This window comes from Biomphalaria glabrata, chromosome 7 (assembly GCF_947242115.1).
Source record: "Biomphalaria glabrata chromosome 7, xgBioGlab47.1, whole genome shotgun sequence".
Classification (NCBI taxonomy): domain Eukaryota; kingdom Metazoa; phylum Mollusca; class Gastropoda; family Planorbidae; genus Biomphalaria; species Biomphalaria glabrata.
This window is the reverse complement of record NC_074717.1, coordinates 16,240,627-16,266,025: the sequence shown is the minus strand read 5'-3', so window position 1 is coordinate 16,266,025 and position 25,399 is coordinate 16,240,627. Positions and strand designations below refer to the sequence as shown.

The 25,399-nt window shown below is 37.7% G+C and overlaps 1 protein-coding gene across 3 annotated transcripts in view; it reads right to left on the bottom strand.

The window, feature by feature from the left end:
- The window catches only part of LOC106070408 (sodium/hydrogen exchanger 2-like), a 199,614-nt gene that overhangs the window by 113,814 nt on the left and 60,401 nt on the right, over nt 1-25,399 (bottom strand). For all 3 annotated transcript variants that reach the window (XM_056036080.1, XM_056036081.1, XM_056036082.1), the window contains exons 5-8: nt 24,920-25,137; nt 24,269-24,471; nt 11,709-11,798; nt 1,468-1,538 (exon numbers count right to left, since the gene is read on the bottom strand). In XM_056036080.1, coding sequence (XP_055892055.1) covers nt 1,468-1,538; nt 11,709-11,798; nt 24,269-24,471; nt 24,920-25,137 — 582 coding nt within the window. The remainder of the gene's footprint in view (nt 1-1,467; nt 1,539-11,708; nt 11,799-24,268; nt 24,472-24,919; nt 25,138-25,399) is intronic.

The following is a 25,399-nucleotide window of genomic DNA, read 5'->3' as shown; positions in this document are numbered from 1 at the left end:
GCATGTCTTATACAGGACTACCAAGGCATTTTACATCCTGTATTCTTCATCAGCAGGTAACTCACATCAGCTGAAACCAGATACTCCACAATAAAACGAGAATGTTTGGCCATTGTCTGATTCATATCCAAATTTAACAAATACTTACTGGGTGCACATTTCACATTACTTAATAATCACGGACCATTAGCTTTCTTAAATTCGAAAAAGATGGCGAACGGACGATCAACTCGTTGGAGTTTACAGCTCATAAATATAAATATTGACCAAAGCGAAATGAAGACGATTCCAGTACACATGAATGTTTTTGCTGACACTTTATCAAGATGTACTTACATAATGTTCTCTTTATCCTATTAAGCTATTACAGATACATGACATACAATTATAATATTTTATTTCACATATATTGTAATTTGTTACTATTATTTAAATGATTTTCTAGCAAAGTTTACAAACCAATACTAGCTTAATCATATATCATACTTCAGATTTTATGACATTTCACATGCATTATGCTTATACATAAATATTGTAGTACATACGTATTTTTAAATTCCATACAAAATGCTAAAGAGAACAGGGAGTATTATGTCACGTATCAACTTTAATAGACCTAGCCTAGGGTAATTAAACTTAGTATAATTTTTTTCCAGTAGGGAAAGTCCCCACGTGCAGGTGTCAGAAATACCAATGACGTAATCTGACACGCGTTCGGTGATAGTGTAACATCTGACAGGGAATGATTTGATAAGTTAAAGCAAGCGTCTGGGGGAGGGGGGTTAAGAAAAAGCGGGATCTGGCAGAGAAAAACAGTGGTACCGTTGCATGGGTAAGCGATTGAAATAAACTTAAGATGAACGAATATAAGATAGAAATAATTAAGATTGGCACTAGGAACAACGTCTCAAAAGTTGAAAGCACAGATTCTCTCTTTATCATGAACTGCCAAGTTCCTTATGTCCATGTAGTGCGGAATCTTGGAGTTTTCTTCGACTCAACACTATCTTTCGACGCTTTTAGTAGTGCCACGTTCCTCCCTCAAAAGCTACGGTCTGCCGGCTTTTTCAGTTCACGGACCAAAGGTTTTTAACTCACTCCCCATTGATCTCAGACAGACAACATGCTACACCACTTTTAAGAAGAACATTAAGACCTATCTGTTTAAAACTTTTTTAGATTGACTGTCATTTTAGCTGTCGTGTCTGTGTTTGTAATGTTATTATAGCGCCTTGAGCCTACATTTTGTTAGATAGTAGTGCTTTATAAATAAAATTATTATATATATATACTAGAGAGAGAGAGATGTATATGTGTATGTGTGTGTGCAAACAAAAAAGTCAACCTAACCACCCCACCCGCGTGTGTGTATATTTTTATGTTATGCTCCCTAATACTGTAATTAATTTCTTTTGTCAGCAAGATACCACCATTTTAATAGTATAAAATATTTTAAATAAAGCTTACTTGTGTTTCATTGAGTTATCACCAGTTCTGCCAACTATATCTTCCATACCAGCCATTAGATGATCTATCAACTAAAAATAAAACAAATAACACATGAAAGAAAAAGTAATAATAATGATTAAGAAGCCCTCGTGAAACCAAAAAGGCTAAAAACGAATATTAAAATGAAGTAGAAAATTTATAATAATATATAACAAGATTACAAAGAGAGTTTGTGTTACCACACAAACCCAGAGGCGGCTCTCATCAAATTCACCAATGGACGAGAAATATATTCAGGCCATATTCTTGTTTTGATAGTTTAAAGAAATTTTACCGCTGAGGACCGCCCCCCCCTCCATGACGCCACTGCTCCAAGATACCTACTTCTTCCCAACAATTTCAATTAATATATTGGAGTAGACGTAGTAAGAAAAAAAAAGTCTGCACAAGTTAACAGGTTTCCCATGCGAACAGCATAGGCTAATACACTATTTCCCACTAGTAGGCCTACTAATCCTGATCGTGCTGTGGCATTTTACGTCTCGAGAGACGATCTTTTCCCTTTACAACTTCTTGTGTGACTAAAGAGGCCAATCCTTGATACACAGCTGCGATCGCAGGTTGGGCATATATAATCACCAGGCGCCGTTGCATTTTCACCCTTCTTTCTGCTTCTGTTGTGTATAACATCTGCAATCTGTGACCCTTCCTTTATGCTCTCTCTCCATGTGCATCTGTCCAGTGCCACCTCTTCCCAGTTGCCAGTGTCGATTTTGAAGAGCTTCATGTCGCGTTTGCATACATCCGTATAACGTAAAAGTGGGCGACCAGCGGCTCTCCTGCCTTCTATTAGATCGCCATACAGGATGTCCTGTGGAAGTCGACCTACTGGCATTCTACGAACGTGGCCAAGCCAGCCAAGGCGTCTTCTGCTGATAACAGAGCGGATGTCCTGGCACCTGCTCTTTGTAGCACTTCCTCGTTGGTTACCTTATCTTGCCACCTTATTTTAAAGATCCGCCTTAGGCATCGGAGGTGGAAGACATTCAGCTTTTTTTCCTGCCATGAGTAGGTTGACCATGTTTCACTTCCGCACAGTAAGGTGCTCAACACACAGGTCCGGTAGACTAGGGCTTTAGTACTGCTAGTCAGCAATATGTTGTCCCAGACTCTTTTCTGCAACCGTGACATGGTGGCCATTGCCTTGGCTATCCTGTTGTTTATGTCTTTATCCAGTAGAGTGTTGTTGGATATGATGGAGACAAGGTAACAAAAGTGATCAACAATTTCTAGTGGTTGGCCATTAATGCTTACTTGAGGTGCAGTGTTTGTGTTTTGGACAAGTATCTTAGTCTTGCTTTGACTGATGTTTAAGCCGAACTTCTGGCAAGCAGCAGATAGTTTGTCAACCAGGGACTGTAGCTGAATATCAGAATCAGCCACAATAGCTGCATCATCAGCATACGGGAGTTCCCTGACGAGTAGCTTCCTAACCTTGGTTTTTGCCCGCAGCCTTGATACATTAAATAGTTTTCCAGAGGATCTTGTATGGAGAAACACACCTTCGTTTGTGTCGCTGTACGCATAATGCAGTAGACAGGAGAAGAATATGCCAAACAGAGAAGGTGCGAGCACACATCCCTGCTTGACACCACTGCAAACCTGATCATAATCGACGAGTAGCTTCCTAACCTTGGTTTTTGCCCGCAGCCTTGATACATTAAATAGTTTTCCAGAGGATCTTGTATGGAGAAACACACCTTCGTTTGTGTCGCTGTACGCATAATGCAGTAGACAGGAGAAGAATATGCCAAACAGAGAAGGTGCGAGCACACATCCCTGCTTGACACCACTGCAAACCTGATCATAATCGCTCTATTTACTTAATAGGTCTAGACTAGATCCAGAATATAGAATATATATAGAATCTAGATAAGTTCTAGATTTCTTGACTAGTTCTAGATATAATATAGTCTATATCTAGAATCTAGATCTACATATAGACTAGATCTCTAGACTAGTTTTTAATCTATATCTAGACTTGATCTAAATATAATTAGAACTAGAATCTACAACTAAAATCTAGAAATAGAATTGAGACTAAAGCTAGAATTGGAATCTAGGCTGGAACTATATTTCTAGACTAGTTCTAGATCTAGTTTAGATCTAGATCTAGACTCTTGATCTAAACTAAATCTAAATCTACATTTAGATTCTAGATAGATAGACTAGGTCTAGAAGCTAAATCTAGACTAGGTTTAGGTCTAGACTAAATAGACTCTAGATAAAGATCTAAAACTAAATCTATAGCCTAATCTAGACTAGAATATAGACTAGATCTAGTAATCTAGAAATAGAATCTAGATCAACTAGAGCTAGATCTAGGTGAATATTATGATCAGGTCATGGAACTGTATAGTTCCATGATCAGGTTTAGTAGGCCTACTACTCTGTTATAGTGCTGTTCGCATCAGATTCACTTCTTGATGTGTAACTACTGCTTACATAATAAATAAATCTGCACCCCTAAGCTATTAGAAGATAAACTATCTTCTTAATGGATTATAAATGTAAATTTTGTTCAAATTGTTTAATACAATTAAATCTAAATCTAGAACTATGTCTGGCCTCTATTTATTGTAATTTAGATTATTGTCAAGTGTATAGCCTAATGACGATATGTGAAAACTGCGCGCTGTAAAAGTAGTCCTTTTTTTAAAACTTACAATTGAAACGAAGTTCTTATTAAAATTCTTTTTAAAAACAACATTTGAATCAGTATTCTATTCCATGAGTAAGTTAATAAATGGAAAATCTATTTTATAATGATCCATTGATACTTTTTCCATTGTGACCTTAAATGCCAATTTTTTTTGTACCAATGCGCGAATCTATGAATGAAGCTTGATTTATTAATGAAGAAGTCTTTGACTTTTTTAAAATCTTACTTCCCCTGAAGTGTTTCATTTAAAAGTGGTGTAATTTTGTGAAAACTCTGCTTGCATATATAATTTTAAAATTAGATGGTTCACTTTTGGAAAAGAAAAAGTAGCCATTGCATGAGAACTTTGAATGACCTAAAATATCATGATATCATTTTTATTTTCTCTTCTAGTTTCTGAGATCTAAACGGGATGAACGGACGGACGGACAGACATGCCACACAAAACTAATAGCGTCTTTTACCCTCTCGGCCGCTAAAAATTAATAAGTACCACTAAAGCACTAACTATAAAAATTTGGCGGTGCTAAAGTATTTAGAAGTACATAAAAAAGGGCTTCTGAGAGGTTGCAATAGAGGTTGCAATAGAACATGTTGAAAGTTAAAACATTAGATGAAAAGTATATTATTCATTCGAATACCAAGAGGCCCGTATAAGACATTGGCCCCAAATCACCCCAATAGAAAGAAAACTATATGGAGAGCTCCCTGATTTGGAAACCACTGCGCAGTTCATCTCATGTATTGGTCTAGTCATATGAACACTCCAACATAACAATGAGAACGATGAAGAAGAAGAAATTCGAAACTTAAGTTCTTGACTTGTTAGTATTGTTGTAAACTTGTTACCCCCCGACTGGCCATTTTTTCCCACGTGAGAACTTTTTGAGTTTTGTTTATGTTTGGAGGCGAAACTGAGCTGAATGAGGTGTTGATGTAAAAAAATAACTGGAGTTATGATCGCGGATTTTTCAACGGAGGATTTTTTTTTTCTTGAATCGGTTTATGTGAATAGTTGTATGTACATTTGATTAGGAGAACTGTGACATTATTTCTATGACTTGGATTATTGACTGTCCGTAGTGGATTGTGCTTCTGCAACCAGAAGAATATCGGCGACCTGACAATCGGTGAGCTAACTTTCTTTAGTCAACAACTGATGTCAGAAGTGGGATCCCGCCCACTCTACATACGATGTCTACTTCTAAACGCCTTCACGAGCACCAGATTAATGAAATCCGAAAGGAGCTAAAGAGGCGAGACATCGTTGCGCCTGGAAACAAAGAAGCACTTGTTAGCCGTCTGAGAGAGGCCTTGAAAGAAGATGGGTTCGACCCGGACACTCACGAGTTCGAAGTGAAGACTGATCTCGGAGGAATATTGAGTGAAATGAAAAAAGAGCTTCTAGGGTCAATGCAAACAATTGCCACTTGCCAGAAAACAGATATGGAGGAATTCAGAAGTAAGCTAAGGGATGAAATCGCTGCAGTGAAGTCGGAGCTTACAGTGCAGATGAAGCAAAAGATTCAAGTCCTTAGCGATGAGGTCGAGGCAGTCAGAGTCGAGCTGGGCAAGGTTAAAGGCACAAAAGTAAATTTAGGGTCAAGCGAGGCAACTGGAAAAGTCAAGCCACCTATCTTTGATGGTACGGTTTCGTGGACAGTTTATAAAAGACAATTTGAGGCGGCTGCAAAAGTGAACAACTTTAGAACAAACGAAGAAAAAACCACTGGATTAATGCTTGCATTACGAGGAAAGGCCACTGAATTGCTACAGATAGTAAGCGACCAGCAAGATTATGAGGCACTTGTTAGAACTATGGAATTGCGATTTGGGGACGAACACATGAAGGAGGTTTATAGGGTGCAATTGAAGACTCGGCAGCAAAAACCAGGAGAGACACTACAAGAGTTGATGGCAGACATCGAACGACTGGCACGCTTGGCTTATCCGACCCTGACCCAAGAGATCTAAGGCGTTCTCGTAACGGACGCGTTTATCGATGGTGTTCAAGACCCCGAATTAAAGAAGGCCATCCGATTGAGTGGGAAACGAGAGGCAAGCGATGCTTTCATATACGCCTTATCTTTTGAGGCAGCTAAAGGCACAGCGAAAACGACCTATTTCAGTCGAGGGCTCCATGTGCAGGAGGAGGACCTCACGCATATTATCAGACAGGTGGCGGAAACTATAGAGGACCGGCGGTCTCAGCAGATGCCCAGGCAGAACAGATCGGTCTTTCGCTGCTGGAATTGCGATGCTCCTTGCCATATTCAAAGGAACTGTACTCGAAGAAATGCAGGCCGTCTGAGAGGAAGAGATGGATTGGGTAATCAGCAAGTAGCCACCGCCCAATCTCAGAACCATGATTGATTTGATTTTTTTTTTATTTTTGATTTGAGGCACATCGGCACAATTTAGGCCATGTCGTGCCTGCAGTCCCCTAAGGATCCCTCTCTCTCTAAACAACAAGGGCCAGATTCTATACAGTCATATCATTAAAATCAAGGTCTATTCACACTTAAAATAGTAAAGGTAGTAAAAATTTAAATATTTGGTAAAAATCTAATGTAAATAGTGCATGTTCACAAATTCGTAAATCAGATCTTCGTAGATAGCCCCACTTCCCGGATAAAGAACCAGGAAAACTAGATTCTGCTGGTCTCGTGGGGCGGAGGCAGCGAGATTCACAGGAAGCCCTAGACTTATCATCCCACTGGCTGTGTTAGGTAAAAATAGAAGTCTGAGTGTACAAGGGAAAGTGGGAGTTCGTTTCTGCAGATTTCTCTTAGATACTGGCGCATCAAGATCAATAATTCACCCTAGTCTCGTAGAGAATCTCGTGATTCATGAAACAAGTGGCTATTCACTAAAAACAGCTAGTGGTGAACTGTTGCCGATTTTAGGACAGACCTTTGTAAAGTTCGAGATAGCTAACCAACCTTTTAGTCACGAATTCTTGGTCGCCAATATCATGGATGAGTGTATTCTGGGACTAGACTTTATGCAATTATTTGGATTCACGTTGAACATTGGGGGTGGCACAGAACAATATGGAAATCTAGAAATTCCCTTGCTGGAAGAAGAACAGATTAAGAGGGTCTTGGTAACAGAAGACACCATCATACCCCCACAGTCTGAAGCCATTATATGGGGAACAATAGAAGGTAACGATCCCATGTCTATCACAAGCCTCATAGAGCAGTCAAAGGAAGCATACAGAAGGTTGCCAGTTGGGAGAATATTGGTTGTTAGCAGAGAAGACAGGAGAGTACCTGTTCGCGTTATGAACGTTGACACTCAAGCTTGCAACCTACAAAAGAATAATGTTATCGCCACGTGTTGCCCAGTGGAGCTTATTGCAACGTGTGGTGCGGTGGCCCCTGTAGCTAGTGCATCGTTATGTGATTCTCGAGTTTATCTAATGCTTGGGGATGTGGGCGCGAATCTGTCAGAGGAAGAGTACAATAAAGCTAAACAATAGTTGCTAGAGTTTAAAGACATCATGCCCGACAGTGAAAATAATATGGTAACCCATAGGATAGATACAGGTAATACTAGACCAATCCGGCAAACACCACGGCGACTACCATTAGCAAAGCAACAAGAGGTCGCTCACATGTCGGAACAAATGAAGGAACAAGAAATTATAGAGCCGTCTAACAGCCCATGGTGCTCGCCTGTTGTTCTAGTTCAGAAAAAAGATGGCTCTCTGCGTTTTTGCGTTGACTACAGGGCTTTAAATAACGTCACACAAAAAGACAGCTATCCACTGCCGCGTATCGATGACACATTAGACACTCTTTCTGGGGCTCATATATTATCAACCTAAGATCTCAAAAGCGGCTACTGGCAAGTAGGTTTACACCCTGATGACAAACAGAAAACAGCTTCTTTCTCCACGGGAAACGGACTAAGGCAGTTTACAGTTATGCCTTTCGGGCTCTGCAATGCACCGGCAACTTTTGAGAGACTGATGGAACAAGTTTTGCGGGGCTTAAATTGGAATGCTTGCCTGGTTTACCTAGATGACATTATAGTCTTCGGAAAGACACATACGTAACTTGAGGGAAGTGATGCAGCGTATTCGAAGTGCGGGGATGAAACTAAATCCGAAGAAGTGCTCATTCTTTAAGAGGGAAGTTAAATATCTTTGTATCCAAAGACGGGGTAAGCACGGATCCAGAAAAAAACGGAAGTCGTCAAGCACTGGCCTACACCTACTAATCTTCATGAGCTCAGAAGCTTCTTGGGTCTTTGCAGCTACTACAGACGCTTTGTACCCAGTTTTTCAACTATTGCTAGAGCCCTTCACCAATTGACTGAGAGGAAGACGCAATTTCAATGGACGCCAGATTGCCAAGAAGCTTTTGAAAGATTGAAAGAGGCTCTCGTCTCATCGCCCATGTTGTCTTATCCTCTACCTGGTATTGTGTTTCAACTTGACACGGATACTAGCAATACAGGGATCGGTGCTGTTTTATCACAGGAAGTGGACGGTAGCGAGAGAGTGGTAGCCTACTTTAGCAGAAGTTTGTCAAAAGCTGAACGAAATTATTGAGTGACTAGACGTGAGCTGCTAGCTGTAGTGGATTCCATTAAATATTTTCACAAGTATCTCTATGGACAAAGATTTAATTTGAGAACAGACCATGCGGCCCTCCAATGGCTACTTTCCTTCAAGAATCCGGAAGGACAAGTAGCTAGATGGTTAGAAAGGTTACAGACGTATGATTTCGAAACACAACACAGGAAGGAACAAGCCCATTCGAATGCCGACACTTTGTCACGACGACCTTGTAAGCAGGAGTGCACAAAAGTAGAAGGGAAAACAAGAGCCCTAGATTGTAGGTGGCTGGAGCTAAGTGCATCAGCATCATGGTCTGAGAAGACAATAAGCAGAAAACAAAGGGATGACAACGATATAGCCCCAATTTTGCAATGGAAGGAAGTTGGACAACGCCCTGATTGGCATCAAATTTCTAGTACGGGAGAGATTACCAAGGCTTACTGGGCACAATGGGACTCTCTGGTGATAGACAACGGCGTCCTAAAAAGGATTTGGGAATCCACCGATGGGACCTCGACACGAGTACAACTAGTTTTACCAAAGATTAGAATCCCAGAAGTGCTACATGAAATGCACAACGGCTCCACAGGTGCTTACTTAGGCGTTAACAAAACGTTAGAAAAAGTCAGACAAAGGTTTTATTGTCGTTACAAGGAAGACGTAGAAGATTGGTGCCGGAAATGTGACCGGTGTGCGGCAACTAAAGGCCCGCAACGTCGAACTAGAGGACCCTTGCAACAGTACAAAGTAGGTGTACCATTTGAGAGAATAGCACTGGACGTAGCTGGACCTTTTCCTGAGACTAACAAAGGGAACAAATACATTCTAATGATAATGGACTATTTCAGTAAATTGCCAGAAGCTTTCGCGATGCCCAACCAGGAAACCACAACAATAGTCGATATTTTGGTAGGACATTGGATTAGTCGGTTTGGAGTCCCAATGAAATTACATTCGGATCAAGGACGCAACTTTGAATCTAATCTGTTTCAGGAGATTTGTAAAATCTTGAATATCGAGAAGACGCGAACCACACCAATACGCCCTCAATCGGATGGGATGGTAGAACGCTTCAATCGTACGTTGGTACAGCACCTGGCTAAAATGTCAGCAGAACAGCAAAATGATTGGGATGACTACATTTCCCTATTCCTCCTGTCTTATAGAGGAGCAGTCCATGCAACTACAGGTCACACATCAGCCAAATTATTGTTTGGTCGATAATTTAGAATGCCAGCAGACCTCTTATTTGGACAGCCAGGAGACCAACCAACAACGGCAAGCGAATATGTAACAGGACTTTGAAGGAGACAAGAAGAGGTTCATGCAGTTGCAAGGAGTAGGATAAAAGACAGTAGCGACCTTATGAAAACCAGATACGATAGAAGGGCCAATTCTACGGGGTTTGAAGAACATGATCTTGTCTGGCTATACAACCCCAAGAGAAAGAAGGAAAGATCGCCGAAATTACAGAAAGACTGGGAAGGCCCATATCGGATTGTGAAAAGGATCAATGACGTTGTGTACCGGATCCAGAAGGGCCCTCGAACCAAATGCAAAGTAGTGCACCTAGATCGGTTGCACCGTTATTGTGGAGATGATGGAGAGTCTGTTCGGGATGCACAGACATAGGCAGCGTTGTAAACCTGTCGCCCCCCCCCAACTGACCACTTTTTCCACGTGAGAACTGTTTGAGTTTTGTTTATGTTTGGAGGCGAAACTGAGCTGAGCGAGGTGTTGATGTAAAAAAATAACTGGAGTTATGATCGCGGATTTTTCAACGGAGGATTTTTTTTTCTTGAATCGGTTTATGTGAATAGTTGTATGTACATTTGATTAGGAGAACTGTGACATTATTTCTATAACTTGGATTATTGACTGTTCGTAGTGGATTGTGCTTCTGCAACCAGAAGAATATCGGCGACCTGACAATCGGTGAGTTAACTTTCTTTAGTCAACTCCAAAGTCGTAACAGTATGTTGATGATTGCATAAAAATTTAATACTTACTAATATAATTCATTAGGCCATTTGTTTGGCAAAAAACAAACCCCATTTGGGCAGTTGTTTGAGACAAACATCTATAAAAAAGCTAACAAGATCCTCGAAATAAAGAATCACCCTTTGTGTCAGGATTTTGTGATTTTACCATCACAAAAGAGATACAAGACACCGATAGCAAAGACAAACAGACACAAACACTCTTTTGTTCCCCTGGCAATCAAATCGTTAAATAAGAACAATCTGGTATAAACTTTGTCACATGTAAATTATGAGTGAGTCTGGTGTGAATGTACACTTTGGTTTCTTATAGTTATAATGTTTTTTGTTTGGTGTAATGCACAAATTGTAAGACAAATTTCCTTACGGATAATAAAGATTATTATTATTATTATTAAGTGATACAACAAGACATGGGTTTAAGAGTATGTCACTTATAAATATGTAAATAAGGTTTCGTTTGTTATCAAGCTTAATTAATTGTTTTTTTTTATCAGGAATAGCAGAAAAAATAATCTTTCCAAAAATGAGGGGGAATTGTTTGTGAATCACATAAAATGTTTTTAAAATTAACTGTGTCAGTTTGTATCTTATTCTAAATCTATATAAAATGTAGTTTCAATTTTGATTCTGATTAATCATCGGAGCTGTCACTGACATTCTATTTCCTGGAGTAAAAAAGTAAATGAGCTTAATCATGATTGAAAGCAATTTTGAAGCAGGGCAGACTGACCTATGGAGTTTAATTACTTTTAAGGTTTAAAAAGCGATATAAACTATTTGTAAAGATTTAATATGCAGTTTAAAATATTAACTATCTACAACTGTAAATGCAATTTACATGTGAGTGTGTGTAATTATCATTTTAAAAAATATTTATAAGTTAAGATAATAACTGTATTCCTTTATTATAATAAATCATGCTTTGAACAAAAGGTTTAGTACTAATGATATCAGATTCACTTACCCTTTTATGTATCATTTCATTCATAGATGGATCTTTCTCTCCTGCTCTCTCTACCTTTAAAGCATTCACTACTGGCTTAATAGTGATACCCTGAAAATATTCACACATGTATATGTGTATATGTATATTAGACTCAAAATACCAGTTACTGATATCACTCACTGATTTATGTACCTATGTATTTATCAAGAGATCTCATAAACGATCAAACGGATTCGCATGGAATTTCGTAAGTAGAACCTCTTAGCTGCTTGCTAAGACACAATTTCTACAGATTCACAACCTAAACGAGGCACTGCCATGTCGAGCCCGTAATCCTTCAAGGATTACTCGTCTTCAGATCACCAGAGCTAAATTCCATACAGTTAAATCATTTAAAGCAAGGTCTATTCACAGTTAAAATAGTAAAGTTAGTAAAAATTTCATTATTTAGTTAAAATCTTATGTAAATATTAAATGTTCACAATTTCACAAATCCAATCTTCGTAGACAACCCCACCTCCCGGACAAAGCCCAGTACCTTTCCAGGGTCGACACTATCGAACAGTGCTTTTAAGTTGTGCGCTCTAAAAAAATTTCCCCTAATATGAGTTTGAGTTTTGAGTTTAGGCACATCGGCACAATTAAGGCCATGTCGTGCACGTAATCCTTTAAGGATCATTCTCCCTTTATATAACAAGGGCTTAATTCTATACAGTTAAATCATTAAAAACAAGGTCTATTCACAGTTAAAATAGTAAAGGTAGTAATAATTTAATAATTCGGTAAACATCTTAAGTAAATATATGTCCACAATTTATAAATAAGATCTTCGTAGACAAAGTCCAGTACCTTCCAAGGGTCGACATTGTCAAACAGTGTTTTTAAGTTGAGTGCTCTAAAAAATTTCTCCCTCACATCCTGGTATCTGGGGCAATCATTGAGGATATGTTCCACGGTGAGGCAAGAGTCACAGTACTCACAAAGTGGGGGCTCCTCTCTCTTCAGCACAAACGAGTGCGTGATGTAGGTGTGGCCAACCCTACGTCTGGACATGGTCGTGCTACCATGCCTTGTCAAACCCTTAGATGTGGGCCGCAACCTGACATCCGCCACAATCTGCCTGAGTTTGTTGTGAGTCTCAGCCTCCCATCGGTCCTGCCACTCTCGATAGGTAGCAGAGGCAATACTTTGTCTCAGGTTCGAGAAGGGAATTTGGGTTCCTAACACCGCATGATTTAGGGCTCTCTTTGCTTCTCTGACTGCGGCTTCATTTCCCTCAATGCCAACATGGGAGGGGACCCAGATGAAGGTGACATCCCTATGGTCGGCTGTTATTTGGTCCAACAGCTTTAGGCTCTTATGAACCAATGGAATGTCAGTCTTCATCCTCCCCAAAGCTTGCAATGCAGATTTGGAGTCGGAGCAGATTATAAATTTCCTGCTTTCTGATGCTTTGACGGCCATAAGTGCAAGCGATATTGCATGCAATTCGGCCGTAAAGATGAAGCAGCATTTGGGGAGTCTACGGGAGATTGTTTTGTTCCAAAAGGAGCAGGCACACGCGACCTTTCCATCCATTTTGGATCCGTCTGTGTAGATTGTGCCACAATCTCCGTAGCTCTCCTTCAGTTCCCTAAAGTGGACTTGTAGTATGCTTGGGTCTGTATTTTCTTTTTTGAAATTAAGGAGGGATAAATTTAATTTGGGTTTATTCATTAGCCAAGGAGGATTCTGAGGGGTTTCTATTTCAGAGATATGGTCAATGGGTGGGGTTAAATTTTGGATGGGTTCTCTCATTCGAAGGCCCAACGGCTGTATGACGTTAGGCCTTCGATTGTATAATTCTACCTCTGTGGGGTTAAATATGAAGTCGAAAGCAGGGTTCGTGGGGTTGGATTTTAGCTTGACTATATACTGCATTTCAAGCTTTTTCATTCTTATGTCCATTGGGGAGTTCTCCAGCCTCCACATGGAGACTTGGGATAGGTGATGTACGAAACGCGCTAAGACAGAGACGCAGGGCAGCATTTCGTATTGGTTCCAGTATTTTTAGATAAGACTTCCTTGCTTCTCCATATATTATGGATCCATAGTCCAATTTTGATCGGATTAGACTCCGATATAGCAGCAGCAAGGTATCTCTGTCAGTCCCCCAGTCCGTATGGCTGAGTACTCTAAGTATGTTTAATGACCTTTGGCATTTTTTCCTAAGTTCCTTAAGTGGGGGAGAAAATTAAATTTGGAATCTAGGGTAAGGCCTAAAAATTTTGTAGTTTTTACAACAGGGATTTTTTTTTTGTGTATAGTGCAATTCAGGATCTGGGTGGGGTCTCCTTAAATTACAAAAATGCATGCTAACTGTTTTGGAGTCCGAAAATTTAAAACCATTATCATTTGACCAATTTTGAATTTTGTTTTAACTTAACTGTAATTTTCTTTCTAAGGTCTTCATGTTTTTCCCATAAGTAAAAATGACAAAGTCATCAACATACAAAGAGCACTCTATGCCAGGGGACAGAGCATTTATGATGCTGTTTATTTTAATGTTGAACAGGGTGACTGACAGAATGCTGCCCTGGGGTACACCCATTTCTTGGTCATAAGTGTCAGAAGCGGAGTGCCCACTCGAACCTGAAATTTTCGGTCCTTCAGGAATTTCCCCACAAAGCGGGGAAGGTGTCCCTTAATCCCCATAAGCTCCAGGTCACGTAGAATGCCTTGTTTCCAGGTTGTGTCATAGGCATTTTCTATATCGAAGAATACAGTACTAGATGTTCTCTTCTGAGTAATGCATTTCTAATATAAGCTTCTAGCATTTCCAGGTGGTCAGTTGTTGTCCGCCCCTGCCGGAATCTGCACTGGTAGTTGGAGATCACTTTATTTCTGTCCAGGTACCAGACCAGCCTTCTGTTAATCAATCTTTCCATGGTTTTGCAGATGCAGCTTGATAGTGCTATTGGTCGATAGTTAGCTGGGTCAGAGCCGTCTCTTCCCGGTTTAGGTATCGGTATAACTGTAGCTTTCCTCCAGCTGTTTGGGAAAGCGCCTGTTTGCCACACACAGTTATAGACCCCTAGCAGGACTGCCAATGAGGGTTCGGGAAGGTGCTTGAGGAACTGGTAATGGATTTCATCTTGAACTTTTATATAAATGGCAATGTCTTCGATTTAGAAGATTAAGAATGAGTGCAGTGTTTCACATTACTACGCATCGTTGGGCACTGATACCCAGGTAGGTAAAGTGGTCAACAACATAAAGTAGATTCATATTGATTTGTGGATCTGGATTCGTTCTCATTGGGGACTTCTGAAGCATGACCTTTTTTTATCCTATGGACGACAGTCTGTGTAAGAAGGGTAAAATTGTCCGCACAGAGCAGCTCAGTAGCAATTAACTCTTTAATTTTTGTACAGGAGAGCAGGCGCCGTAAGTTAATATGCTGCCAACGGTAAGGAACCTGACGAAGATATCCTCATCAGGCGTCACCTTATTTTTTAAAGCATTGCTCCAAAGAATATTGCTAAGAGTGAGTGTCGGAGCAAGCACACAACCCTGCTTCACACCATTCTTTATAGAGAAGTGAGTTGATAGGTCACCATTATATCTGCTTTGACCCTTTTGACCCTCATGCAGTTGCTTCAGAATGGCGATGAATCTTGGAGGGCATCCAAGCCGAGATAGAATCCTCCATAAGCCATCGCAACTTGTTCGGGCCTCTTGATAAAGAATGCTGTTTTGAAGGACATGAACAACATTCTCTGGTGACACTCCACATGAGCAGATTTCCCTAATTCCAATTTTTAGCTTTTGGAACATATGTTGTCTCATTCTGTTGTGTCCGGTTCTGAGGCGAAAGATTATACGTTGATCTTGAGGGGATAGCTTATAATAAGCATCGTCTTTCTTGTGATTTGGATGAGAGCTTGTCCATTTCTAGTTTATTCTATTTAGTATGGGCTATGTTGCTGAACGTAAAATTATATACGTGTAAGACGCGAATAGTCACTTTTCTATAAAAGAAGTTACGAAAGTTACATAATATAAAACTACAAACCTATATATACTACAATAAATAGGTATTAGCTCTCTATTTACAATTTATTTAGGTAGGTGCTGTTTTTCTATTACACACCAAGTATAAGAATTTAGAAAAACCCAGGTTCGTCTTATCTTATATAATACATATATATATATATACTTATATATATACACATTACTTTTAAAAAAAGATTATTACGTCCTACGCGTCATGCATCTAGTCATGCATGTTAACCAATGACTTAAATTCTGCCAAGTTACTGGTTTTCCTAGATGGCTCAGTCTCTTGTGTAACGTTATTTTCTAACACCGTATAGATCTAAATTACCTCTCTATATTAGTACATTTAGATCTATTAATTAAAATATAAAATAATAGATACAGTCTGTTTGAATGCGTTGGTAATATTATAGATATAGGGCTACATTTATAGTAGATTTCTGTTAATAAATTAAGTGGAATTTTAGAATCTAAATTTTTTTTTTGTATCTCCTACGCATAGCAGACAAAACTTAAAAAAAACGTGAAGTCGCAATAGGATCTGAGTATACCGTTCACGCCATTCACGGCTATGCGTATACCGTAAGCGTAGTCATATCACCACATGCGCAATGTGCATGTGATTCGTGAAACATTCAAATAAATAGTAAACTGCACTCATCATTAATCTTCGGAATCGATGACATTGTCATTAAGTAGACTCTATATCTAGATCTATATTCCAAATCGATTAGAAATCTAGACTTTTATCTTGAGACTAGATTTTCACTAGTCTAGATCTAGCTCTACCTGACTAATGTTTATTAAATATTAGATCTAATAGGGCTACATCTACTATCTAGATTATTCTATATAGAGTCTATATCTAGATCTAGAAAAATTCTATAGCTAGTCTAAATCAGACTCAGTAGATCTACTATCTATACTATATACAATATTGAATATAGGCACATTTCAACGCCAAGACCTAATATACTAATATAGTATACTAGACTTAAATTTAGTCTAAAATAAAGACAAGTCTAAGATTATAGGCCTAGATCTAGATTGTCTAGAGTTACAGTCTAGAGTAAATTCTAATTATCTTAGATTCTATTTCTACTATATTTATAACATAGACCTACATCCTAGTAGTAGATCTATATTTATCATATAGTTACAATAGTAAGTGTTTGATTCGAATTCGACTTAAATATTTATGATTATATAGATAACAGATTCTAACTAGATTTTTTAGATCTATGACTATTGATACGATGCCTATGGCATGTGTGAGATCAATTTTTCAAACCAACTTTAATTAATGGATTTCATTTAAAACAAGTTCATTCATACATTCACATGCGATTTTTTATTTATTTATAAGTTAAGCATTATTTTGGACCAATGTCTCACAACGGCTAATAAGAGAAATCAGGTGTAAACATTGGGAGAAAACAAGACCCCTTAACTCAAGAAAACATTAAGAAATTACAACAGACACAAAATAGACAGTGAGATTCATAACAAACGAATATTCAGAATTGATTATAGTAACACCTTTTAAAAATTCATTAAAAGTTTAAAATCACTACAATTTTAATTTCTACAATTAGTTTTGTGTGTGAAATTGTGTATCCGAAAATGCCGGGTATTTGAAATATGCTAGTCCAAATGTACACTTTGGTTTCTTATAGTTATGGTGTTTTTTGTTTGGTGTAATGCACAAATTGTAAGACAAATTTCCATACGACAATAAAGATTATTATTATTATTTTTTTTTTTAAAGTACACAGATCTTGGATAAAAGACTCATCAAATGAAGTACTTTAAATGTGTAGTTTCACACGCTTTTTCAATTCTTTTCTTTTTATAGCCTTTATCGGGTTTTATCCAAACTCCCCGTACTGTTGTATAGAATTTTTTTCTCTATAAGATACATTTAAATTCACAGCCATAGACTTATATAGTATATATAAGTCTATGTTCACAGCCTAATAATGCCAGTTTAATTTAAAATGAGAACGGAAAAATGCAAAAGACATGTAAGGAAAAAGGTATTTACGGCTCAATTTACTAATTCTAGTTTTAATCCAAGAAACGAAACGCATCGCAATATCGACCTTTAGTTTCTTCATTTCTTCTGGATAGAGTGCAATGTTAAATTGTGTGATTGTTCTCCCAAACATGGCAAGTGCGTCAGCCTTCTCATTTCCTTCTAGTTCAATATGTGCTGGTATTTATTGAATAACAGTCCGTTTTTTTAGCTGTTTTTGAGCATTAAATTACTGTTCTGTTGTTTAATATAGGAGAACTTAGAGTTTTCCAAGCTTTGGAGGACTATTTTCGCATTAGTTAGAAAGACAATCTGACTGTGCGGGGTGCTTGTGTGATTTACTAGTGTGGTAGCTGCTAGTTCTAGTGCTCCCCTTCCTGCTCTGTGGCTGTCGGAGAATTCTCCAGTTGCAATGGATTTTTCTAGTTTTTTCTCCACTGGGCCATTCGATGAGTATTCCAACTCTTTCATTTGTGGTGGTTTTAAGAGATAAACCATCCGTGTAAACTGATTTTAGGGTATTAAATTTGTAGAAAAGAGTTCCACTATTTCCTTTAGCTCTGTTGGAATGTAGTCAAGATTTTTTGGTAATATTTTCAATACGGTCTCTTATAGTAGGAAAAGAGCTTTGGTCACAGGGTGGAGATTCATTGTGTTATTTGTTGTTTGGTTGACAGTATATGTTGTTGTTGTTTTTTTTGTGTTGATGGACATGCCCCATTATTTGGACCATACATTGAGTTAATTGAGAGCGTTTGTAAACGAATTTTCATAATCTTCTGTGTTAATTATGGCGAGGTCATCTGCGTAATGCTTATTTTAAATTTTCTTAGTAGGTTTTGGTTAAGATCGTTTATGAAAATTAAGAACTGCTGAGGACAGGACTACTAATTGGGGGACGCCATTTTTTATACCCACTGTGTGACTTCTTTGCCCTTGACTTCAAACTAAAGCGTTTTAATTGTTTGGATTGTACATTCTGTGTGATATGTGGTACTGGATTGGCTTGAATAAGAGGTCTTGTTCCCAAATGTTGTCAAATGCTTTTTTCAGTCAACCCACACAATTGTTGTTGGTGTCTTTTCTTGAAAGCCGTCTTCTTTTCTGCTCTGTGCACTGATTAAAGTAATAGGACTTTTCGGTTAACAAGATTTTATATACTCGCTGATCATCAATAATTTTCACACTTGTTGTGGTCGGAAAAATACGAAAATTTAACCTGTTATTACTTAACTAAAGCCTGAACATCAAAGCCATTTTCACGATCAAAAACGGATCGGTTAGATTTACCAAAATGCGACATTTAAATGTTTAAAGTACAAAATTATATTCCCTTCCGCTTTTTAAGCACTTATTAACACTGATTTAGTGAGTAAGTTTCTTTCTTTGCAGTTTCTAAGCGGCCGCTGAAAAAGGAATAGCCGCTATTATTTGTGTGGTCTGTTTGTCCCTCCGTCCAGTTTAGATCTCAGAAACTAGAAAAGAAAATGAAAATAGGACATTATGATATTTTAGATCATTCAAAGTTCTGATGCAACGCTACCTCTTTCTTTTCCGAAAATGAAAATCGGACATCGTATTTTAGATCTTGCAATTTAAAGATTATCTTCTTCTTCTTCTTCATCGTTCTCATTGTTATGTTGGAGTGTTCATATGACTAGACCAATACATGAGATGAACTGCGCAGTGGTTTCCAAATCAGGGAGCTCTCCATATAGTTTTCTTTCTATTGGGGTGATTTGGGGCCAATGTCTTATACGGGCCTCTTAGTAGAGAGAGCAATTTTGGAGGACGTGGTCGGCATTTTCTGGTGATACTCCACATGAGCAGATTTCACTGGTTCCAATTTTGAGCTTCCGGAACATGTGTTGTCGCATTCTGTTGTGTCCGGTCCTGAGTCGAAAGATTAGACGTTGGTCTTGTCGGGATAGCTTATAGTAAGCGTCATCTTTCTTGTGATTTGGATGGGAGCTCGTCCATTTCTCATTTATTTTATCTACAATTAATTTCTTCATTTCTTCTGGATAGAGTGCAGAATTTGTTTGTGAGTTTGTTCTCCCACTCTTGGCGAGTGTGTCAGCCTTCTCATTTCCTGCTAGTTGTAGGTGAGCTGGTATCCATTGAATAACAGTTTTTTTGCTATTGTTGTTGAGCTTTGTAAGTGCTGTTCTGAGGTTTTTAATATAAGGGGAATCAGAGTTTTGCAAGCTTTGGAGGGTTGTTTTCGCGTCTGTTAGAAAGACAATCTGACTGTGAGGGGAACTTGGATGATTTGCTAGCATGGTAGCAGCTAGTGCTAGTGCTTCCCTTTCTGCTCTGTGACTGTCAGAGAGCTCTCCAGTTGCAATGGATTTTTCTAGTTTTCCTCCATCTGGCCATTCGATAAGTATTCCAGCTCCTCCATTTGTGGTGGCTTTATGGGATGAGCCATCCGTGTAAACTCTGATCCACTGATTGCTAGGGTAATTGCTATGTAGAAAACAGTTCACTATTTCCTTGAGCTCTGTTGGTCTGTAATCAGATTTTCTTTTTATGTTTTCAATATGGTCCCTTATAGTAGGAAGAGGGCTTTCGTCCCAGGGTGGAGATTCATTATAGTGTATCGAGGATTCCAGAGTAATTTTTTCAAGTTGGTGTTTCTTTTTTAGGTTTAGAGATTCCTGTATGAAATTGGTCCTTTTGAGACGGTTTTTTGTGCCAGTTTTGTGGATTTTTGTTCTGAGTGGGTGCCTCTCCAAGGTTTCCAATTTAGTGAATTGGGAAAGGATTTTTATTTCTCTTCTTTCATCCAGAGAGATCAGGGCAGCGGTTTCCTCCATAGCTCTTATGGGTGTTGTTTTGATTGCTCCTGTCATTATCCTTAGACCAATATTTTGAACCTTGTCTATTTTTCTTAGGTTGGTTTGGGCTGCTGAGCCCCATGCTGAGGCACCATATTCTAGTACAAAAGATTATCTAAAATCGCTCTTCTGATATATATAACAAGGGTCTGAAAGTATCTTTATAGATTATAGGTTATTCAGTTTATTATCAAGTTAAAATTTACGTCAATTGATTCAATTGATGCTAGTTCAATGGGCGCCAATATTCACAGACCAACCGGGTAGAACCACTGCCATAAAACACACTATCCAACTGACTGATAAGAAGCCAGAAGAGCCAAACCATATCCAGTTTCCTTACACCATGAAGAGATACTGAAAAAGGAAATTGAAACGCTTTTAAAAATGGGAAGAATTGATACATCCACATCTCCATACTCAGCTCCAGCAGTCCTAGTGAAACAAAAAGAAACAACCGGGAAGATGTGTTTATGTGTAGACTACCGGAAACTAAACGCCATTACAGTGAAAGATACATATACAATGCCTAACATAGAGAACATTATACCTAAACTTAGAGGTGCAAAATACTTCACTACTCTTGTTGACTTAGCCAGAGGTTATTGGCGAATTCCACTAGACGAAGATGCTAAGCCACTTACGGCATTAACTACTCCATTTGGTTGTTACCAATGGAATTACATGAGCTTCGGGCTTAGTAACGCATCTGCCACCTTCCACAGAATGATGGCGAAACTATTAGGGAAAAGATCAGATGTCATTCTCTATCTTGATGACATATGTGTCTTCCACAACACATTAGAAGAACACGTTGCTGGTCTGCAACAGGTATTCCAGATACTACAAGACAACGGGCTTACAATAAAACCTAGTAAGGTTAAAATCGGCAGAACAGACATTAAATTAATTTCTAGGGCACAGAATACAGCAAAATACTATCAGACCACTACAAGACAACATAGGCAAGATACTTTTAACAATACCTACCACAAAGGGACAGTCCGAAGCATCTTAGTTTATGTAATTACTATAGACGGTTCCTGGCAAATTTCACAAGTATTACACAACCTGTAATTGAACTTACAAAAAAAAGGGCATGCCAAACAAGATAACATGGAGCTCCAGACTACAGAAATGCCTACAAAAGCATTAAAAGTGCATTCTCAGAGACATAGTACTCCAGCTTCCACACATCAGAAACCCTTTCTACTTGGCAACAGAGGCATCCTCCACAGCAGTGGGAGGCACTTTAATGCAGAAGTGTGACATAATGCTACGACCAGTCTACTACATTAGCAGAAAGCTGAACGCAGCAGAACAGAAATATTCCACGATCGAGCTTGAAGCTCTAGCTGTCGTGTTCTGCATAACGAAACTATCGCGTTACTTGCTTGGGAAATCATTCATCTTACTAACAGATCACGCCCCACTAGCTTATACCAATGCAAATAAACTAGCCAACCAGAGGATTATTAGATGGGCTTCAAACTAGGGACCGCTGGACTTACGTTCATTCATTAATTAGCCAATGTGAAAATTAACAAGTACCTTGTATGATAACTTCAAATTTTGTCTTGTCAAGATTGAATTAACATTACGTTTTCAGAATTAAAAAAAAAAAGCGGAAATAGATGTCCTATTTCATTCAGAGATGTGAAAATTGTACTTCAATATAGCAGATTTTTTTTTGTTTGTTGCATTAATTGTAGTCGTATATGTCGACTTAAGAACTGGTATGTATGAAACACAGAGTAAACAATCCCTTTAATTTGGAAGATGTATTTGCTGTAATATAAAGTATTAACTAATGGGTATTTTTCACCTTCCAATGTTTTCATTCAAAAGATTATCGTTACATAGAAAAAAAAATCAATTGCCTGGATTTTTTATAAGTTGTATAATATAACAGGACATATGCAGATTTTATGTTTCTGCGATAGGTCATTTGAAAATGTTTCCTTTCAATAACATGACTTATTAGTCGTCATAGGCATTACCAGTTCTCTTATAATAGAAGTAGCCATTACATTAAATGTTATTTTTTTCTTTGTCGATGTAAAACATTATTAATGTACATCCAAACTATTGGGTTCATGAAATTTTGATATAATCAAAACTTTTCTCTGCCCTGGGAGGACTGTTGTGACACAGTTACACGGCATGTATGGCCAACCGTGACACACGGTCAAGTGTTGTGTACCTGGACAGTTAGTGGACTGGAGGGCAGTCACGAGTGTGTGTTGTCAACAATGAGAGGAAAACATCTAGTGGATTCGTTTGTGTTGAATGTTAACCTTATGTACATATATTGTTATTAAATTCTTTACAAATAAAGACTTAGAGGAACTTCTATCACCACAAACATGTTATATAGAGAAACTAAAAAAAGATTAATTTTTCTTACAAAATTAGATAAATTGGCAACACGAGAAAAAAATATTCTTGACCTATTTTATGAACTAGCTAGAAATGACTTGAAAGACTTGCGAGTACTTGGACCAGACATTCCCTCGCAAAATAAAAAGTTATATCTCCATTGCTATTTGTCATACAATCTAGATCTCTTGATATAGAATCTAGATCTAGACTAGAAATCGCATGACTTAACACATTTAATCTTAAAATGCCTAGACCTAGGCCATGTTATGATCAGGAATAGTAGGCCTTTTGGTACCGGGTAATAGTGTAGGCCCAACCTGCGATCGCAGCTGTGTATAAAGGATTGGCCTCTTTAGTCACACAAGACTCTCGAGACGTAAAATGCCACAGAATAGTGTAGGCCTAATATGTTGTCCGTATCCGATTCACTTCTTAATGTGATACTACTGTTTACATTATAAATAAATCTGCACCCCTAAGCTGTCAGAAGATGAGCTATTGCCTTAAAAAATAAAATATTGTTCAAATTATTAATACATTTGTAATATATATATATATATATATATATATATATATATATATATTATAAATATATCTAGATCTGGGCTCTATTTAGTTTTATTTAGACTGACAAGTGTATAAAACTGCGCGCTATAAAAGTAGTTCGTTTTTTCAAACTTCTAATTAAAACGAAGTTCGTATCAAAATTCTTTTTTTTTAAACAATATTTCAACCAGTATTCCATTCAATGAGTTAGTTAATAAATGTAAAATATATTTTATAATGATCCGTTCACACTTTTTCCATGTTGACCTTAGAAGCTAATTTTGTGTACTAATTTTGTGTACCAATGCGCGAATTTTTGAATGAGGCTTGAGTTATTAATGAAGAAGTCCATGACCTTTTAAAAAAAGTTACCTCCACTTAAATTTTTCATTGAAAAGTGGTGTAATTTTTTTGATAAATCTGCTTGCATATAAAATTAAAAAAATTAAATGGTTCACTTTTGGAAAAGAAAGGGGTAGCGTTGCATCAGAACTTTGAATGATCTAAAATATCATGATGTCCGATTTTCATTTTTCTCTTCTAGTTTCTGAGATCTAAACGGGACGGACGGACGGACAGTCCACACAAAAATAATAATTCTCGATGTGGCCAAAAATCTATACCTTGAAATTTTAAAGAAAATCGTTAGATCCGTTTTCTAAATAAAATTTTAAAATATACATACATACGTAGAAGAATCGCTAATTTAAGAGTATAGGTTAGGAGTCTTGACTTACCTGTATAAAAACTGTGAAGAAGACAATGACTAAAGTGGTGGTAACAAACATCGCTCGCTCAGGCATCTTCTCTGCATCCAGTAGTAAAGCAAGACAAAATGCTATACCACCTCTCAGCCCACCATAAGACATGATAAACTGATCAATTGGTGACAGTCGTATCAAACGCCGGCGGTTAACCATGAATGCCAAAAATATTACACCTAAAGATCAATTTAAATATAAATATTGAAAATGAGAATATCTAAAATATTTAAACCTGCCATTCAAGTTGTTCACTTTTGAAAACAGGTATTCATAAATATTTTATGAGTTTAACAAAATATATGCATTATGATGAACATACTTTAAACATTTCTTCTACATAAGCTATTTCTATTTTTAAATAGTTTTGTTCATGACAAGAAATAGCTAAATAAAAATAACATTGCTTTTTTACTTCAGTAATTCTTTCTGATTAGCTAAAGATCTTGGCTAGGGTCTCAGATTTTCTAAATATTTTCTTTTTTTTTTTTTTTATAAATCCTTAGCAAAATCTCATGAACAACATAATAAAAAAAAATTGGATCTCTAAAATATTATAATACAGATGTTATAAGTTTGAATATCTCAAGATTAGAAAACAATATTTCAAGTTTTAGTTCTACTAACCTGTAACTCTAAATATCAAACAAAATAAAATTGCAAATAGGATAAAATCAATTTGCCAATCATGAGAATCAATAACAGTAGAGAGTCCTAGAAACATAAAAATGATTGTTTCGGATATGTTTGCCATCAATTTCATAAAGTATTTTACAGTTGTGGTTGATTTCTTGGTCATGTTTGCTTCAGTATAGTGACGCATAATTATACCACCAAATGTCAGCCTGTTGAAATACATTCAAAATTTCGTATTTTATCCTTTTTTGCATAATTAAAATTAAATTCATTTTTAATTATTAATTTATATGTTAACAAGGTTACACAGACAGTTTGTGTGAAACACAAACTTAAAATAGGCCCCCGGAGTGGTTCACATAGAGTCTTCACCAGGATTCGAACACGGGACGTCCAGTTCCAAGTGCTTTACCCTTGAGCCACAGCATCTCCAAATATTCATTTAGCGTACACTTATATTTTTTAAAATAA